Source organism: Phyllostomus hastatus, unplaced genomic scaffold (assembly GCF_019186645.2).
Source record: "Phyllostomus hastatus isolate PE091 unplaced genomic scaffold, TTU_PhHast_1.1 phas_scaffold_60, whole genome shotgun sequence".
In the NCBI taxonomy this organism is placed as follows: Eukaryota; Metazoa; Chordata; class Mammalia; order Chiroptera; family Phyllostomidae; genus Phyllostomus; species Phyllostomus hastatus.
This window is the reverse complement of record NW_025334038.1, coordinates 14,714,269-14,732,835: the sequence shown is the minus strand read 5'-3', so window position 1 is coordinate 14,732,835 and position 18,567 is coordinate 14,714,269. Positions and strand designations below refer to the sequence as shown.

General features: G+C 37.7%; 1 protein-coding gene across 1 annotated transcript in view; it reads right to left on the bottom strand.

Moving 5' to 3' along the window:
• The window catches only part of MYO7B (myosin VIIB), a 110,579-nt gene that overhangs the window by 35,742 nt on the left and 56,270 nt on the right, over positions 1-18,567 (bottom strand). Inside the window, exon 19 of the mRNA XM_045826063.1 lies at positions 18,202-18,296. Within this exon, the coding sequence (XP_045682019.1) occupies positions 18,202-18,296 (95 nt within the window). The remainder of the gene's footprint in view (positions 1-18,201; positions 18,297-18,567) is intronic.

Below are 18,567 nucleotides of genomic sequence, written 5' to 3'. Positions count from 1 at the left end.
TAAACAACTGAATTATCTAAAAATAAAGATAATTTGTCTTCTTTCCAATATACCAGTAGTTTTCAACTGGGGGTGATTTTGGTTCCCAGGTACATTTGGCTATGTCCAGAGACATTTCTGGTTGCCATGACTGGGATTAGAGGAGGATGCTACTAGCATATCCTGAGTAGAGGCCAGTGACACCACAAAACATCCTGTTAGTACAATGTCCAGGACAGTCCTCTACAACTAAAAGTTATACAATCCAAAATGTCAATAGTGTTTCAGTTGAAAAACCCTGGTTTCTATCTTTCCTTTAATTATCTTGTCTAGTTGTATTGGTCATAACAGCAATAACATCATTACTTATCAATGGAGATCACTTCTGAGAAAATGAAGTAGCATATTTTTCCCTATTCCTCCTGCTAACTATAAATAAAATCCCTGGACATTATATATAAAACAAACATAAGAAGGCTCTGAGCTCTGGCTGGTGTGGCTCAGTGGATTGAGTGCTGGCCTGTGAACCAAAGGGTCGCTGATTTGATTCTCAGTCATGGCACATGCCTGGGTTGTGGGCCAGGTACCCAGTGGGAGGTACACAAGAGACAATCACACATTGATGTTTCTCTCCCTTTCTCCCTCCCATCCCCTCTCTCTAAAAATAAATAATTTTTTTAAAGAAGGCTTTGAAAAGTGGAGAGAAGAAAGTAGACCAGCTAGGTACCTCAGGCCCAAGGAAAGACACAGAGGTAACTTCTTTGGGTTTTCTTTCTGCCCCATATATCCCACACTAAGAGCTGGAGAAGTCAGAAATCCAGAAATAGCAATGAACAGAGTACCAAAAAAAAAAGTCTCAGGAATAGAAGCTTTCTCTCTCTACCAAAAAGGATCCAGAAAGAAGCAGATCAGTAAGACAAACTTTTAGATAATAATGAATATACTCAAGCAAAGACCAAATAAACAACTGTGATACCACCCCCACTTATACCAGAAAATGCCAAGTTTGGAACCTAGGCATCCACCCTCACTGGATCCATGTCAGAGAAAGCCAAGTAGGAACCATTCTTAATGGGCAGTAATGATTCCATCCCCTATAGTATCAGTAGAAACCACTGGAGGATCCTGGAATCCCCCCATCACTTAGCAGTTATGGGGTGACCCCCTCCCTCCCTGTTGGAGTGGTATCAGAAGAGACCTAGTAGAGAATCAGGGATTTCATTATCCCTCCACAGTAGTAAGGTTACTCCTTGTTCTTTGGTATCAGTGGAGAATACATTGGGGGTAGCAATAAGGCACCTATGGCCTTCTCAGACAGAGTGGTGTCAGAGGAAGATAGCTAAAACTGTATATTTAAACAAGATACATAGTTCTTATAACATAATGCCTAAAATGTCCATGTTTTAATCTAAATTCATATCATACCAAAGACCAGGAAAATATCAACTTGAATGAAAGAAAGACAACCAACAGATGCCAACACTAAGATGATAGATCTTACCCATTATAAAAGTACTTCAACAATGCTTATTTGAAACAAATGATAAAACAGAAAGTCTGAGTAAAGAAATAGGAGAAGTAAAGTAGAACCAACTAAAATTTTAGAATGGAAAATACAATAACTGAAATAAAAGAACCTCAGCACACAATGGAAAGAGCAAAGGAAAAGATCAGTGAGCTTAAAGAAATAGCAGTAGAAATGATCCAACCTGAAAAACAGAGAGAAAATCAACAGAAAGAGAAGGAACAGAGAGCCTCAGGTACCAGGGAACTATAACAAAAGATCTAATATTTGTGTTGTTGGACTCCTGGAAGTAAACAAGAGAAGCAGTGCTGGAAAAGTACTAGAGGAAATAATGGCTTAAAAACTCATAAATTTAGCAAGAGATATTAACCTACAGATTTAAAAACCTGAGCAAACTCCAAACAGGATAAATGCAAATAAATCCACATCAAGACAGCCCATAGTAAAATTTATGAAAACTAAGAATAATGGGTCTACCAGAAGGAAAGGAGAAGGAAAAGGGAACAGAGAGCCTATTTAAACAAATAATTGATGAGAACGTCATCAAAACCTACAGAAAAAACTGGATCCTTGAATCCAAGAGGCTAACAGAAAGCTAATCATCTCAATCCATAAAGTACTTCTCCAAGATACATTATATTAAAACTGTCAATAATTAATGAGAAAGTTGAACAACAATAAAATAATTTTAAAAATAAAATAAAATAATACATTATAGTAATTAAAAAATTAATGAGAAAGAACGAATTTTCAAGGTAGCCAGGGAAAAGAAGATGGTACCCTACAAGGAAACCTCAATAGATTATCATCAGACTTTTCAGCAGCAACCCTACCAGCGAAAAGAGAGTAGAAGCAAATATTCAAATTATTGAAAGAGAGAAATCATCAGCCAAGAATAATATATCCAGCAAAGTTATCCTTTAGATATGAAGGAGAAATAAAGGCTTTTCCAGAGATACAGAAGATGAAGGAATTTACCATCACAAGACCTGCATTATAAGAAAGCTGAAAGGTGCTCTTTTACCTGAAATGAAAAGACAAAGAGATACAAGACTGTGAGTGAGATGACTAACACACAGAAGCAGAAAATGTCAACTCTTGTTCAGAATAGGGTATTAAACACTTAAATATAACAATTAAAGGAGGTTAAAACATTTTTAAAATAAAAAGACAAACTTGCACAAGTAAATAGATACAACATGCAATCATGTACATCCAGAAAAGGACTATTGTACATATAAAACTTTTTTCATAAACCTAATGGTAACCACATACACACACACAAAAAAATCTAGAACTGAGGCACACAATACAAAAAAAAGAGGAAATGGAGGAAAAAAATAATAGAATATCATCCAACTAAAATAACAGGTAGAACAAGAAAAAGGAAACAATGGAGACACAGAGTTACCTGAAAATAAAATATTAAATTACTATAGGAAATCCTCACATATCAATAATTACCTAAATGTAAATGGACTGAACTTACCAATTAAAAGGCACAGAGGAGAGAGATGGATCAAAAAATAAAACCCAACTATATGCTGCCTTCAGAGACATATCTCAGCTGCAAAGACAAACAAACTCAAAGTGAAGGATTAGAAAATGATACTCCAAGAAAATAACATCCAGAAAAAAGCAGGAATAGTCATATTTATATCAGACAAAACTGATTTCAAGATTTTAAAAAATGTAACATGAGACAATGATGAATTATAATGATAAATGGAACAATACATGAAAAAGATGTAACATTAATATATATGCACCCAATCTGGGAGCACAAAAATATATTAAGCAACTACTAACAGAACTAAAGGGAGAAACTGACAAAAATACACATAGTAGGGGACCTAAATATCCCATTGACAGCAATTATTAGATCATCCAAACAAAAATCAGTAAGAAAATGTAAGCATTAAGTGACACATTGGACTGAATGGACATAATTGATATTTACAGAGTTTTTCAACCCTGAACACCAGAATAAACATCCTTCTCTAGTGCATATGGAACATTCTCAAGAACAGACCATATACTAGGATACAAAACTAGCCTTAACATATTTAAGAAGATTGAAATTATACCAAGTGTATTCTCTGACCATAATGCTTTGAAATTGAAAATCAACTGCAAAAAGAAAGATGGAAAAAACAAAAATATATGAAAATTAAACAACATGTTACTATGCAACAACTGCATCAAAGAGGAAATAAAAAATCAAAAGATACATAGACACAAAGGAGACTGACAATACAATATATCAAAGTTTAGGGGATATAGCAAAAGTGGTAATAAGAGGGAAGTTTCTAGCATTACAGGCCTATCTCAAGAAACAAAAAAACTCAACAACATCTAACCTTAAAAAACTAAAAATTAAAAAAACAAATGAAGCCCACACTCAGTAGAAGGGAGGAAATTAAAAATAGAGCAGAATTAAACAAAAGAATAAAAAAGACAATAGAAAAATAAGGCAAAAAAGAGCTGGTTCTTTAAAAACATTAATAAAATTAACAAATCTGGCTATCCTCACTAAGAAAAAAGGAGAAAACACAAAATCAGAAATGAAAGAAGTTACATGGACACAACAGAAATACAAAGAACTATGTATGAATACTAGGAAAAGCTATATGCCACCAAATTAGATAACCTAGAAGAAATGGACAGGTTTTTAGAAATACATATATAATCTTCCCAGTTTGAATACTGAAGAAGGAAAATCTAAATAGACCAATCAACAATAACAAAATTGAAGCAGTCATTAACAACCTTCCAAAAAGTAAAAGTGAAGCATTAAGTGACTAGTGAATTCTACTCAATAGATTGAATAGCTTTACTAGTGAATTCTACTAAACATTCAAAAAGCATTTAATACCTACCTTTCTCGTCTTCTTTTTAAAAAAAAATTAAAGAAAAAAGACTATGTCCTAACTCATTTCCTATTTCCTATTTTAACAGGCCAACATTACCCTGATGGAAGGATAACACACACAAAAAAGAAAACTATGGAAGGATAACACACACACAAAAGAAAATTACAGGCCAATATCTCTGATGAATATAGATATAAAAAATTCTAACCAAAATTCTAGCAAATCAAATATAACAATACATTAAAGGATCATATATCACAATCAAGCAGGGTTCATTCCAGGGATGTTAGGATCATCCCAAAATCAATCAATGTGTTATTATACATTAACAAAATAAAAGATAAAAATCATATAATTATACCAATAGATGCAGAGAAAGCATGTGACAAGATACAACATACATTTATGATGAAAACACTCAAAATGGGTATAAAAGAAAAGTATTTAAACATAATAAAGGCCATATATGACAAATCCTCAGTGAATATCACACTCAATGGTAAAAAACTTAAAACTTTTCTTCTAAGATCAGGAAGCAGACAAGGATGCCCACTCTTTCCACTGTTATTCAACATAATACTGAAAGTCCAAGCCAGAACAATCAGGCAAGAGAAAGAAATAAAAAGACATCCAAATTGGGAATGAAGATGTATGCTTTTTGCATATGACATGATGTTTTATATAGTATACCCTAAAGACTTCACCAAAAAACTACTTGAAACAATAAATAAATATAGTTGTTTCAGAATACAAAATTAATATGCAAAAATCAACTGTATACCTATATACTAATAATGAAGTATCAGAAAAAAGAAAAAATCTGTATTTGAAATTGCAACAAAAAGAATAAAATACCTGGGAAAAAACCACTAGAGTATGTGAAGGACCTATACACTAAAAGCTACAAGATATTATTAAAGGAATTGAAGAAGACACAAAGAAATGGAAAAATATTCTATGATCATTGATTGGTTGAATCAACATAGTTAAAATGGCCATATTACATAAAGCAATATACAAGTACAGATTTAATGCAATCTCCATCAAAATCTCAATGGCATTTTTTAAACAAATAGAAAAAAGGCATCATATTTATATAGAACCACTGAATAGCTAAAGCAACCCCAAGGAGAGAAAAAACAAAGCCAGAGTTATCACACTCCCTAACTTCAAAATATACCACAAAGCTACAATAATCAAAACAATATAATATTGGCAAACACACACACACACAAACTAATGGAACAGAATTGACAGCCCAGAAATAAATCCACATATTTGTGGGTAACTAATTTTTGACAAAGGTGCCAACACATACAATGGAGAAAAGAAAGTCTCTTCAATAAATGGTATTGGGAAAATTGGAAGGCCACATGCAAAAGACTAAAACTAAACTGCTATCTTACACAATACATAAAAATTAACTCAAAATACATTAAAGACTTAATATAAGACCTGATACAGGAAATAAAAAAGTAGGTACTAAACTATCAATGTTAGTCCCACAGAAGATTTTATAAACTTGACACCAAAGTTAGGAGAAGTAAAAGCACAAAAAAATGAATGGGGCTACATCAAACTGAAAAGCTTCTGCACAATAAAATAAGGTGCCAACAAAACACAAAAACAACCAACCAAATGGGAGAAGATATTTGCAAATAATACCTTCAATAAAGAGCTAATATCCAAAATATAAAAAGAACTCATACAACTCAACAACAAACAAACAATTCTATTAAAAATTCAGCATAGGACCTGAACAGACACATTTCCCAAGAAGACATACAAATGGCCAACAGATATATAAAAAGATGCTCAACTTCAATAGCTATAAGGGAAAAGCAAATGAAAAACACAATGAGATACCACCTTATAACTGTTAAATGGTTATTATCAATAAGACACAGAATAACAGCTGGGGGAGAGGATGGGGAGAAAAAGGAACTCTAATACACTCAATTCTTCTTCTGGTTATTTACCCCCCACATTTGAAGACATTTATTCTTAAGGATATATGTATCCCTATATTCACTGTAGCATTATACATAGTAGCTAAGACATGGAAACAACCTAAATGTCCTTCAGTGGATGATTGGTTAATAAAGATATGGTATGTATATATTATGCAACATTACTCAGTCATAAGGAAGAATAAAACATTGCCATTTGTGACAACTTGGATGGATCCTGAGAGTATCATGATAAGCAAAATAAATCAGATGATAAGTGACAAGAATCATATGATTTTACTCGTATTTGGAGTGTAAAACAGAAAGCAACAAATGAATAAACACAACAAACTGATAGACATAGACAACAGTATAAAGGTTAGTAGAGGGGAATATTTATGGGCAGATGATAAAGAGAGTAAAGGGGGTCAAATTTATGGTGAGAGAAGAAAACTAGACTTTGGTGAACACACAATGCAATATACAGGTATCATGGAATTGTATACTTGAGACTACTTGTCAAGATGGAGGCATAGGTAAACACAGCTCACCTTCTTGCGCAACCACATCAAAATTACAACTAAATTATAGAACAACCATCACTCAGAACCATTAGAAATCGAGTTGAATGGAAGTCTGACAATGACAGAATTAAAGACCACATTCATCCACACTGGTAGGAGGGCCAGAGACATGGAATGAGCTGGTCTCACATCCATGTGTGGTAGATAAAAATTCTGGAATGGATATCTCAGGAGAAAGGTGTTCTGGCCCCACACCAGGCCCCCCAGCCTGGAGTACCAGTGCCAAGAAGATAAATCACCATAACTTCTGGCTGTGAAAACCTGCAGGGATTGAACCAGTGGAAGAAACTTCTAGAGCCTCAAGCAGTTCCTCTTAAAGAATCCATACACGAACTTACTCTGACTCATTCCCTCTGAGTTCCAGCACTGGGGTGGCAGCTTGAAAGGCACCAGTGGCATATAGGGAGGAACTGAAGTGGCTGGCATCAAGGAGAGAGCTGGGAGACAGCTTTCTCCTGGACAGAGAGGAGGGCAAAGCCACAGAGTCAGCAGGTTGTTGCCATACCTGAGACTCCATCAAATTGGCTTAAAACTGTTTGCCCCACCCTGGATTCCCTGAGGCTCCATCCCACCCAACTTACAGCTGTTAACAGTAGCTTTTCCATATGAATGTCTGGTTTTGGTTCAAGCTTCACAACTTCCTAAATCCTCTCAAATAAGCAGCAGCTGGCCTCAGTGAGCCCCAGGCCTGGAACTAGCAGCCTAGAGTCACAGTTGGTTTTCTCTGGGAATCTCCAAGCCCAGCACAAATAGCAGCCATCTCAGATTGCTCTATAGCTCAGACAGGGTGGCCCTGGGCAAAACACAGATAGGGGCTGAACTTGGCCTGCACCACCCTGGAAACTCTAGAGCCTATGCATCCAATGGACAGCTACAGACCACCTTGGAGCACCACTACCTTGCCTCTGCACAGCTGATCCTCCATAGAAGACAGAGGTCAGTGGTCAGTGGCCACAGTCAGTCATTGTAGCTGGCTGGCATGGGTAAATTCCTCCCATTGATCTGCCAACAGCAACCAAGGCTCAACTACAAGAGGAGGGTGTATTCAGCCCACCTAGAGGGTTCACCTTGAGTACCCAGCTTGGTGATAGGGAGATTGTGCCACTGGACACTACAGGACACCTACTACTTCAGGCCATGACACCAAGAAAGAGAGTCATAGCTGCTCTACCTAATACATAGAAACAAACACAGAGAGGCTGCCAAAATGAAGAGACAAAGAAACATGGCCCAAATGAAAGAACAGATCAAAACTTCAGAAAAAGAACAAACAAAATGGAGCTCAGCAATCTATTAGATACAGGGTTCAAAACACTTGTTATAAGGATACTCAAGGGACTTAGGGAGGACCCCAACAACATAAAAAAGATCCAGTCAGAAACTAAGGCTACACTAATTGAAATAAAGAACAAGGGAAATGACAGTAGAGTGAATAAATCTGAGAATCAAATCAACGATTTGGAACATAAGGAAGCAAAAACCAACCAATCAGGAAAACAAGAAAAAAATCCCCCCAAAATGAAGATAGACTAAGTAGTCTCAGGGACAACTTTGAGTTCCAACATTTGCATCACAAGGGTGCCAAAACAAGAAGAGAAAGGGTAAGAAATTGGAAATCTATTTGAAAAAATAATGAAAGAAAACTTCCCTAATGTGGTGAAGGAAATAGACATACAAGTCCACAAAGCACAGAGTCCCAAACAAGATGCCAAACACATCATGATTGAAATGTCAAGTATTAAAGATAAAGAGAGAATATTAAAAGCAGCAAGAGAGAGCTGTTAGTTACCTACAAGGGAGTCAGTCCCCATAAGACTGTCATCTGATTTCTCAAAGGAAATTTTAGAAGGGACTGGCAAGAAATATCAAAGTCATGAAAAGCAGGGACCTACAGCCAAAGTTGCTGTACACAGCAAAGATATCACTTAGATTAAAGGGCAGATGAAGAGCTTCCCAGAAAAGAAAAAATTAAAGGAGTTCATCATCACCAAACCATTATTATATGAATGGGACTTATTTAAGAAAAGAAGATCAACACTATGAATAATAAAATGACAATAAAAACATACCTGTCAAAAATTGAATCTAAAAAAACAAACTAAGCAAACAAAAACAGGGACAGAATCATGGATACAGAGAGCATTTTGATGGATGCCAGGTGGGAAGGGGGTGGAGGGAAATGTGTGAAGAGGTGAAGGGATTAAGAAGTACAAATATATAGTTACAGAATAGTCATGGGGATGTAAATTACAGTATAGGAAATGGAGTAGCCAAAGAACTCATACACATGATCCATGGACATGAACAAAGGTATGAGGACTGCTTGAGGGAGTTGTGGGTGCTGGGTGGAGGGGAGCAAAGGGAGGACTATTGGGACAACTACAGTAGCATAATTAATAAAATATAATTAAAAATAAAAAAGAATAATATACTTGAAAACTTATATAATGTTATTAACTAATGTCACCCCAATAAACTTAATTAAAAAACTAAATGTAGCTACCCCAGATGCCCTGCCCACGTGGAACTACATAAGATGGCACTGAATGTCACCACCAACCTCTGATAAATGGTGTTATGCATACATATTAATGAGCCACTGGGGTATTCCAGGACAAGTAAGGGAAAAAGTGGTATTCTGACATTTATTATATTACAACACCAATATACAGCTGTACCTCCCTTATATTGGTTTTGCTTTTTGCAGTTTCAGTTACCTATATTCAAGCATGGTCTAAAAATATTAAAACAAAAAATCTTGAAATAAACAATTCATAAGTCTTAAATTACAAAAAAATGGGTCATGGACATAAACAAAAAATGTAAAACTATAACACTTTTATTAAAAAATAGATCTTCTGGAAAAGAGTTCTTAGACTTAACACCAAAAGCATGATCCATAAAAAGGAAATATGATAAATTGAACTGTATCAAAACTAATAACATTAGCCCTACACAGACCCTTTAAGAGGATCAAATACAGGCTATATATAGACTGGAAGATATTTGCAAATCACATATCTAACAAAAGACTTCAAAACTCAACAAAGAATCTAATTAGAAAATAGGCAAACAGAACTTCCCTATGTGGCTCATTTGGTTCGAGCATTGTCCCATAAACTGAAAGCTTGCAGGTTCGACCCCTTGTCGGGGCACATGCTTAGGCTGTGGGTTTGGTCTCTGGTTGAGGCATGTATGAGTATGTATAAGAGACAACTGATCAATGTTTCTCCTCACATCAATGTTTTGCTCCCTCTTTGTCCCTCTTTTCCCCTCTCTCTAAAATCAATAAGCTTGTCCTTGGGTAAGGATTAAAAAACAAAAGAAAAAAATGGGCAAACAACAGGTACAGACATTTCACAAAAGAGCATATGCACATATGGCAAATAAGCACATGACAAGATGTTCAACATCATTAGTCTTTAGAAAAACATATGGGCACAATGAGATCATTACTACCTATCAAAATGGCTAAAATTAGAAAGAAATGACAACACAAAGCGATGGAGAGGATGCAGAGAAACAGAAACACTCATGCATTGCTGGTGGGAAAGTAGAATGGCAGAGCCACTCTGGAAAACAATATGGCAATTTCTTTTTTTAAAAAGATTTTATGTATTTATTTTTAGAGAGAGGGAAAGGGAAGGAAAAAGAGAGGGAGAGAAACATCTATGTGTGGTTGCCTCTCATGTGCCCTGTACTGGGGACTTGGCCCACAACCCGGGCATGTGTTTTGACTGGGAATCAAACTAGCAACCCTGTGGTTTGAAGGCCAGCGCTCAGTCCACTGAGCCACACCAGCCAGGGCCAATTTGCCAATTTCTTAAACCATGAAACCATAACACATTCTTGGGCATTTATGTCAGAGAAATGAAAAATTATATTCATACAAAACCTTGATTACAAATGTTCATACCACTTTATTTTAAAAGCTGAACACTAGAAATAGTCCAGATGTCCTTCAACAGGTGAATGGTAAAAAAAAAAAAGATATATCTATATATATATATATGTATACCACAACTATACTCAGTAATAAAAAAATAAACAAAATATTGATGCACACAAGAACTTGGATATATCTCCAGAGAATTGTGCTGAGAAAAGTCAATCATATAAGCTATGTGCTGTATAATGCCACTTATATAACATTCTGGAAGTGACAAAATTGCAGAAATGGAGAACAGATTAGTGCAGGCATACTTCATTAGTGCAGTTTACTTTATTGTGCTTTGCAGATATTGTTGTTATTTTTTTTTAATTGAAGGTCTGCATCAGGCAAGTCTATCTTTACATGAGCATTTGCTCACTTCATATCTCTGTGTCACATTTTGGTAATTCTCATAATATTTCAACCTTTTCATTATTATTATGCAGTTCAACATAGCATAAACTTTTATATGTTCTGAAAAAACAAAAAAAATGTGTGTGGATCAATTTATTGCAGTATATGGCTTTATTGCAGTGGACTAGAACACAACCTGCAATATTTCTAAGGTATTCCTATGGTTGCCAGGGGTTAAGGGGATTGTGGGGATGAGAATTATGTAGGTGTGGCTATAAAAGTGCAGCATGAAGGTCCCTTGTGATGATGGAAATATTCTGTTTTGATATATCCATGTCAATATCCTAGTTGTGATATCGTGCTATTGTTTTTCAAGATGTTACCACTGGAGGAAACTAGGTGAAGGCTACATGGGATCTCTGTGTTATTTCTTACAATTGCACATGAATCTACAATTATCTCAAAACAAAAAAAAATATTTAATTAAAATACATCAGGTTCTTCTGGTCAGCATAGCAGAGTGGGTAAATACGGCACTTCCATCATTTCACAACCAAATTAAAATAACAAACAAACTAGAGAGTAGCCATCACTAAGAACCACCTTAAGTCTAGCTGGACAGAAGCACTATAACTAAGGATATGCAGTAAAAGCCAATCCAGACTGTTAGAAGTGGGGAATCTGGTCAAGATGGAGATGTAGTAAACACGCCTTGTCTCCACAGACAACTATAGCAAAAAATACAACTAGACTACAAAAACAAATATCAAACAATATTGTCAGAAAATCAAATTGTGTGGAAGTCTGACAACCAAGGATCTGAAGAAGCCGCATTCATCCAAACAGGTAGGAGGAGTGGAGATGGGCAGATGTGTAGAGAGGCACAAAGAGGTGGAGAGGTGTGGAGAGGGGCAGAGGTGTGGAGAGGTGCAGAGGTGTGGAGTGGTGTGGAGTGGCTTGAGGGTGGGAATGGACAGTCCCACAATTACATGTGGCAGATAAAAAATGGGAGGGGTAACTCTGGAGTGAGGGATTTCAGCCTTAGACCAGACCACCCAGCCCAGGGTTCCAGCATCAGGAAGGTAAGTCCCTATAACTTCTGACTATAAAAAACAGTGGGGGCTGGGGCAGTGGAAGAAACTATGGGATTCTGAAGTGACTCCTCATAAAGGGCCCACAACAGACTTAGGACTCATGCAGAATCATCCTCATTGGATTCAGCACCAGGACAATACCTGAAAGTCCACCAGTGGCATATGGGGAGAGAGTGGAGAATGTGAAGAAACTGGCAGCAAGGCAAGTGCTGGGAGACATTTCCTCCAGCACAAAACTCCAGAGACCAGGCAACAGCATTGTCGTCTCTCCAAGCCCTCACCCACAGAGAGCCACAAAACTGTGACACAGGTGGCCTCACCCTGGCAATTACTTAAGGCTTTACCCCATACAACTTAATAACAGGTGCGCTTTTCTACGACAGGCCACATTACTAAGACAGGAATTCAAAGCAGCTCTACCAAATACATAAAAACAAACACGGGGTGGGGGGCTGCCAAAATGAGGAGACAAAGAAATATGACCCAAATGAAAGAACAGAACAAAACTCCAGGAAAAGAACTAAACAAAATGGAGATAAGCAACATGTCAAATACAGAGTTAAAAACACTGGTTATACTCCAGGATACTCCAGGAATTCACTGGGTACTTCAAGAGAATAAAAAAGACCTAGGCAGAAATGAAGGTTACATTAAGTGAAATAAAGAAAAATCTACAGAGAATCAACAGTGGAGGGTTCAAGGACAAGAATCAAATCAATGATTTGGAACACAAAGAATGAAAAAAACATTCAATCAGGACAGCTGAAAGAAAAAAGAATTTAAAAAATAAGGATAGGCTTAGGAACCTCTGGGACATCTTTAAATGTACCAACATCTGAATCATAATAGTGCCAGAAGGAGAAGAAGAAGAGTAAGAAATTGAAAACTTACCTGAAAAAATAATGAAAGAAAACTTCCCTGATTTGGTAAAGGAAATAGACATACAAGTCCAGAAACACAGAGAGTCCCAAACAAAATGGACCCAAAGAGGACCATACCAAGACACATCATAATTAAAATGTCAAAGGTTAAAGATAAAGAGAGAACCTTAAAAGCAGCAAGAGAAAAGCAGATAGTTACATACAAAGGAGCTCCCAGAAGATTGTCAGCTGATTTCCCAAAAGAAATTTTGCAGGCTAGAAGAGGCTGGCAAGAAGTATTCAAAATGAGAAAAAGCAAGGACCTACAACTAAGACTACTCTATCCAGAAAAGCTATCATTTAGAATTGAAGGGCAGATAACGTGCTTCCCAGATAAGGTAAAACTAAAGGAGTTCATCATCACCAAGCCATTATTATATGAAATGCTAAAGGTAATTATATAAGAAAAAGAAGCTCAAAATAATGAACATTAAAATGGCAATAAATTTACAACTATCAATAATTTAATCCAAAGAACAAACTAAGCAATCAAGCAGAACAGGAACAGAATCATGGGTATGGAGATCATTTGGAGAGTTATCAGTTGGGAGAGGGAAGGGAGAAAATGGGGAGAGAGGGACAGGGATTAAGAAGCATAAACTGGTAGGTACAAAATAGACAGGGAGATGTTAAGAACAGAATAGGTAATGGAGTAGCCAAAGAACTTACATGCATGACCCATGGATATGCGCTAAGGGGAGTGATCACTGGAAGGAATGGGGGTACTGTGTGGAGCATGACAAAGGGGAAAAATTGGGACAACTGTAATAGCATAATCAATAAAATATATATTTAAAAAAGACTGGCAGAAATGGCAGAGACATTGAATGACCTGGTTCCCCACCTGTGCATTGTGGTTAATAACTGAGAGGGATATTCTTGGCTGCTGAGGTCCCTTCTGAGGAGCAAGAGGTTTCAGCCCCACACTAGGCTCCCCAGTGTAGTATTCCAGTGCCAGGAAGAAAAATTCCCAACACTTTTGGTTATGAAATCCAGCAGGGATTGTGACTGAGTGAAATAGAGGGCTTCTGGAGTCCAAGGCATTCCTCTTCAAGGACTCACACATGAACTTACTTGAATTCACTGACTTAAGCTCCAGCACTGGGACAGCAGCTCAGTAGGCACTAGAAACATATGGGGAGGAACTGAATTGTCCAGTGAGGGCTGGAGGGGCAGCTTTCTCCCAGATGGAAGTGCTGGAAGAAGCCATTTGTTTTTTTCTGATCCCTTCCCTGATAGACCCACCAGGCAGGAATCATACCTGAGTCTCCCTCAACTTGGCTAGCACTGTTCACCCCAGCCTAGCAATTCCCTGAGACCCCACTCTGGTCAACTTTGGGGCTGACCCAAGCTGTTTCCAGTGGCTTTTTCCATACAACTGGCCTGTCTTGGCTCATGCTGCAAACTTGTCTAAAATCTCTACAAGATTTACAAATCCTGAACAAGCAGCATCTGGTGTCAGTGTGCCCTGTACCTCCTGTTCAGTGACCCCAGGCCTGGCACTGGCAGCAGCCAGACTCATTTTGCAGCTTGACCTCTTCCCAGAACCTCCAAGGCAAGCATAAGTAGCAACTATCTGCCAATCTCTTTGTAGCTCATGCTGGGTGACATTAGGCATGGCACAGGTGACAGTTGACCTTGGCTTGCAACCCCTGGGAGGCCCCCATAGCCAACAAACCTAGTGGACAGCTTCACCAGAGCATCACCCAACATCATCTACAAGTGACACACTTCTAAGGTAGACTCATCAGGCACCAGAGCCCTGCTTAAGTGAGTCTTGCTCTATAGGTTCCACTCCTGCACAGTGATCCTCTGCTATAATCACAGCTAGTCCTCACAGCTGATCATCCTGGGGGTAAATCCCTCCCATTGATGTGCCAAAGCAGTCAAGGTTCAACCATCAGATGAGTGCATACAAGATACAATAGGGGTGCACCTGGAACACCCAGCTTGGGTGACTAAGAAGTCTGAGACACTGAGCCCTACAGGACACTTACTACATAAGGCCACTTTACCAAGACCACGAGATGTAACAGCTCTACCTAATACACAGAAACAAACACAATTAGTCCGCCAAAATGAGGAGACAAAAAAAAAAGGTCCAGATGAAATAACAGAACAAAACGCCAGAAAAACAACTAAACAAAATGGAGATAAAGAACCTATCAGATGAAGAGTCAAAATACTGATTATAAGGATACTCAATGAACTTAGGGGTAGAGTAGATGAATTTAATAAGAATTTCAACAAAAATATAGAAAACATAAAAATGAAGATATTGTAGGAAACATAAAAAAAGAACCAGTCAGAAGTGAAGCATACAATAACTAAAATAAGGAATGCATTTCAGAGAATCAGTGGTAGAGTAGATGAAGCAGAGAATCAAATCAGCAGTTTGGAAGATAAGGAAGTAGAGAACACCCAATAAGAACAGTAAAAAGAAAAAAAATTACAAATGAGGATAGTACAAGGAGACTCTGGGGCAACTTCAAGCCTACCAGTATTCACATCATGGGGGTGCTGGAAGGAGAAGAGAGAGTAAGAAATTGAAAACCTATTCTAAAAAATAATGATGGAAACTTCCCTAATCTGATGAAAGAAATAAACACACAAGTCCAGAAAGTACAGGGAGTCCTGAAAAAGATGGACCAAAAGAGGTTCACACAAAAACACATCATAATTAAAATGCCAAAAGTTAAAGACAGAAAGAATCTTAAAAGCAACAAGAAAAAAGCAGTTAGTTACCTACAAGGGAGCTCCCATAAGACTGTCAGATCATTCCTCAACAGAAACTTTGTAGGCCAGAAAGGATTAGCAAGAAATATTCAAAGTGATGATAAGATAGGAACTACAACCAAGATTACTCTACCCAGCAAGGCTATCATTTAAATTCAAAGGATGGTTATAAAGCTTCCCAATCCCCACAAAGAGATTAAAGAGTTCATCAGCACCAAGCAAGTATTACATAAAATGTTAAAGGATCTTCTTTAAGAAGGAGAAAAAAAAAGATCAAAACTAGGAAAACTAAAATGGTATAAATACATATTTATCAACAATTACTTTAAATGCAAATGGATTAAATGATCCATGTAACAAAACAAGGCTCTTAAATATACTGTCTACAAAGGTCCACTTCAAATTGGAAGGTGCACACAGAATGAAAATAAAGGGATGGAAAAAGATATTTCATGAGCATGGAAACAAACAAAAAGCTGGTGTACAATATTCATCCCAGACAAAATAGACTTAAAATTAAATGCTATAGAAAAAGACAAATAAGGGACAAAGAAGGACCCAGCAATTTTACTTCTGGGTATTTATCTGAAGAATCCCAAAAACACTAAATCAAAAAGACATATACATTCAGATATTTGTTGCAGCATTATTTACAATAGCCAAGCTATGGAAGCAACCTAAATGTCCATCAACAGATCAATAGATAAAGAAGAAGTGGTGCATTTATACAACGGAATATGGCTCAGTCATAAAAAAAGAATGAAATCCTGCCATCTGCAACAATATGGATGAACCCAGAGGATATTGTGCTGAGTAAATTAAGTCAGACAGAGGAAGACAATGCCATATGATTTCAATTATATGTGAAATCTAAAAACAAAATAAATGAACAAGCAGAACATAAATAGACTCATAGATACAAAGAACATTTTGATAATTGCCAGATGGGAGGGAGGATAGGGAATGATAGTTATAGAATAGTCATGGGGATGTAAAGCATAGCATAAGGAATATAGTCAATAATATTGTAATAACTACGTATGGTGTCAGATGGATACTAGGTTTATTTGGATGATCACTTCGTAAGTTATATAAATGTCTAAGCACTGAGTTGTATACCTGATACTAATATAATATTGTGCATCAAGTGTAACTGAAAATTTAAAAATTATTAAAGTAAAAGAATGCATCAGCAGTGAGGGTGGCTACCTCTGACTGTCTCTGACTATTCTGGGGAGGCAACCTGTGCATCACTTTGTTGACCCCAAGAATGAAACTACCTGTTGAGATTGGCTCCTGGTGGCCAACTGGGCTCAAATTTATAAACAGAACCTAACAGTCATTGCTCAACAGGGGCCTCTCATGTAAGCCACACTTCAGGGAGAAGCCTACACTGAGCTGCCTGCCTGCACTGTGTTCCTGCTGGTTAAACCAGCCCTTATAAAGTATTTCTTGGAATTGTACTTCAACTAATAGGAATGAGACATCCCTGGTCCAGTCACAGCTGCACAGCTATTTCCTCATTAGCTTTTTCACTAACCAATTAGAGTGGCTACCTACTGACCAATCAGGACAGTGCTTTTTCAACAAATCTAACTGTGAGGATCTGGAGTCCTCATTTGCATATGGAGAGACAAATCAGGAGTCAGTGTGTGGGGACTTTTCTCTATATAAGCCAGTTCTCCTCTGATTGGGAGAATGCACTTTCACTTTGCACTAGAACCAGAGACTGCATTTTCACTGGAACAGAGCAGAGCAAAGCTGTCTACCCAGAGAGGGGCTCACCCTAAAGCTGCCTCAGGGCCGTGTTGTTCCACAGTCACGCTGTTTCATAACTGAACTGTAACACTGTTGAGCTGTGTTTTATCACAGTCAAATTGTTTGCACTGAATACAGTTTCTTTTTAACCACACCTCAAATTAGGAATTCCTTTTGGCATTGAATTAGCACCAATGATGTTTGAGGAGAACATCAAAATATAGAGACCCAGAGCTGACACTTCTTTTGACTCTTGGTTATATAGTGGATTCCCACTCCCCTCCCACAACAAACATTCAAATAATGTATTAGAAATTCTCTGGCCAACAGTGGCTGCAGTGTTCCTGGTCAGGAGGTCCTTAGAGATCTTGTGCCTCAGTTACCCCCAGGGAGGGACCAGTGGGAACATGTGCTCCTGGTTTGGGTGCTACAGGCCCTCCCAGGGCATATGATGGGCAGGTGTGTAGGCTAGGAAAGGGGTAGGAGCAGGGCTAGCACCTGTATCTGTAGCCCCGAAGGACTCTTTGGATGCTGATTGCTGCTTTTTCCAGGGCCTCGCTCCTCTGTACCTCCAGCAAAGTATTCTGGTTATCCTGGAATAGGAGAGAGTTTGTCATATAGCTGCTACCCTTCACCCCACACCTCCACCTGAGGCCAGGGCTCTGTCTCTAGAAGTTAGGCTTCTCAGACTTTCCCCACATGTGCTCCTGACAGGATAAGCAGGGGCTTTCAAATTGACTCTAATATGGCTCAGAGATGAGAGCTACAACTATAAACCTCCAGCCCCAATCCGAGAACTTCCCATTTTAGCTCTTTCTTCTCATTAATTCAATCTGGCAAATTTCATTTCTGTTCTGGAGAACC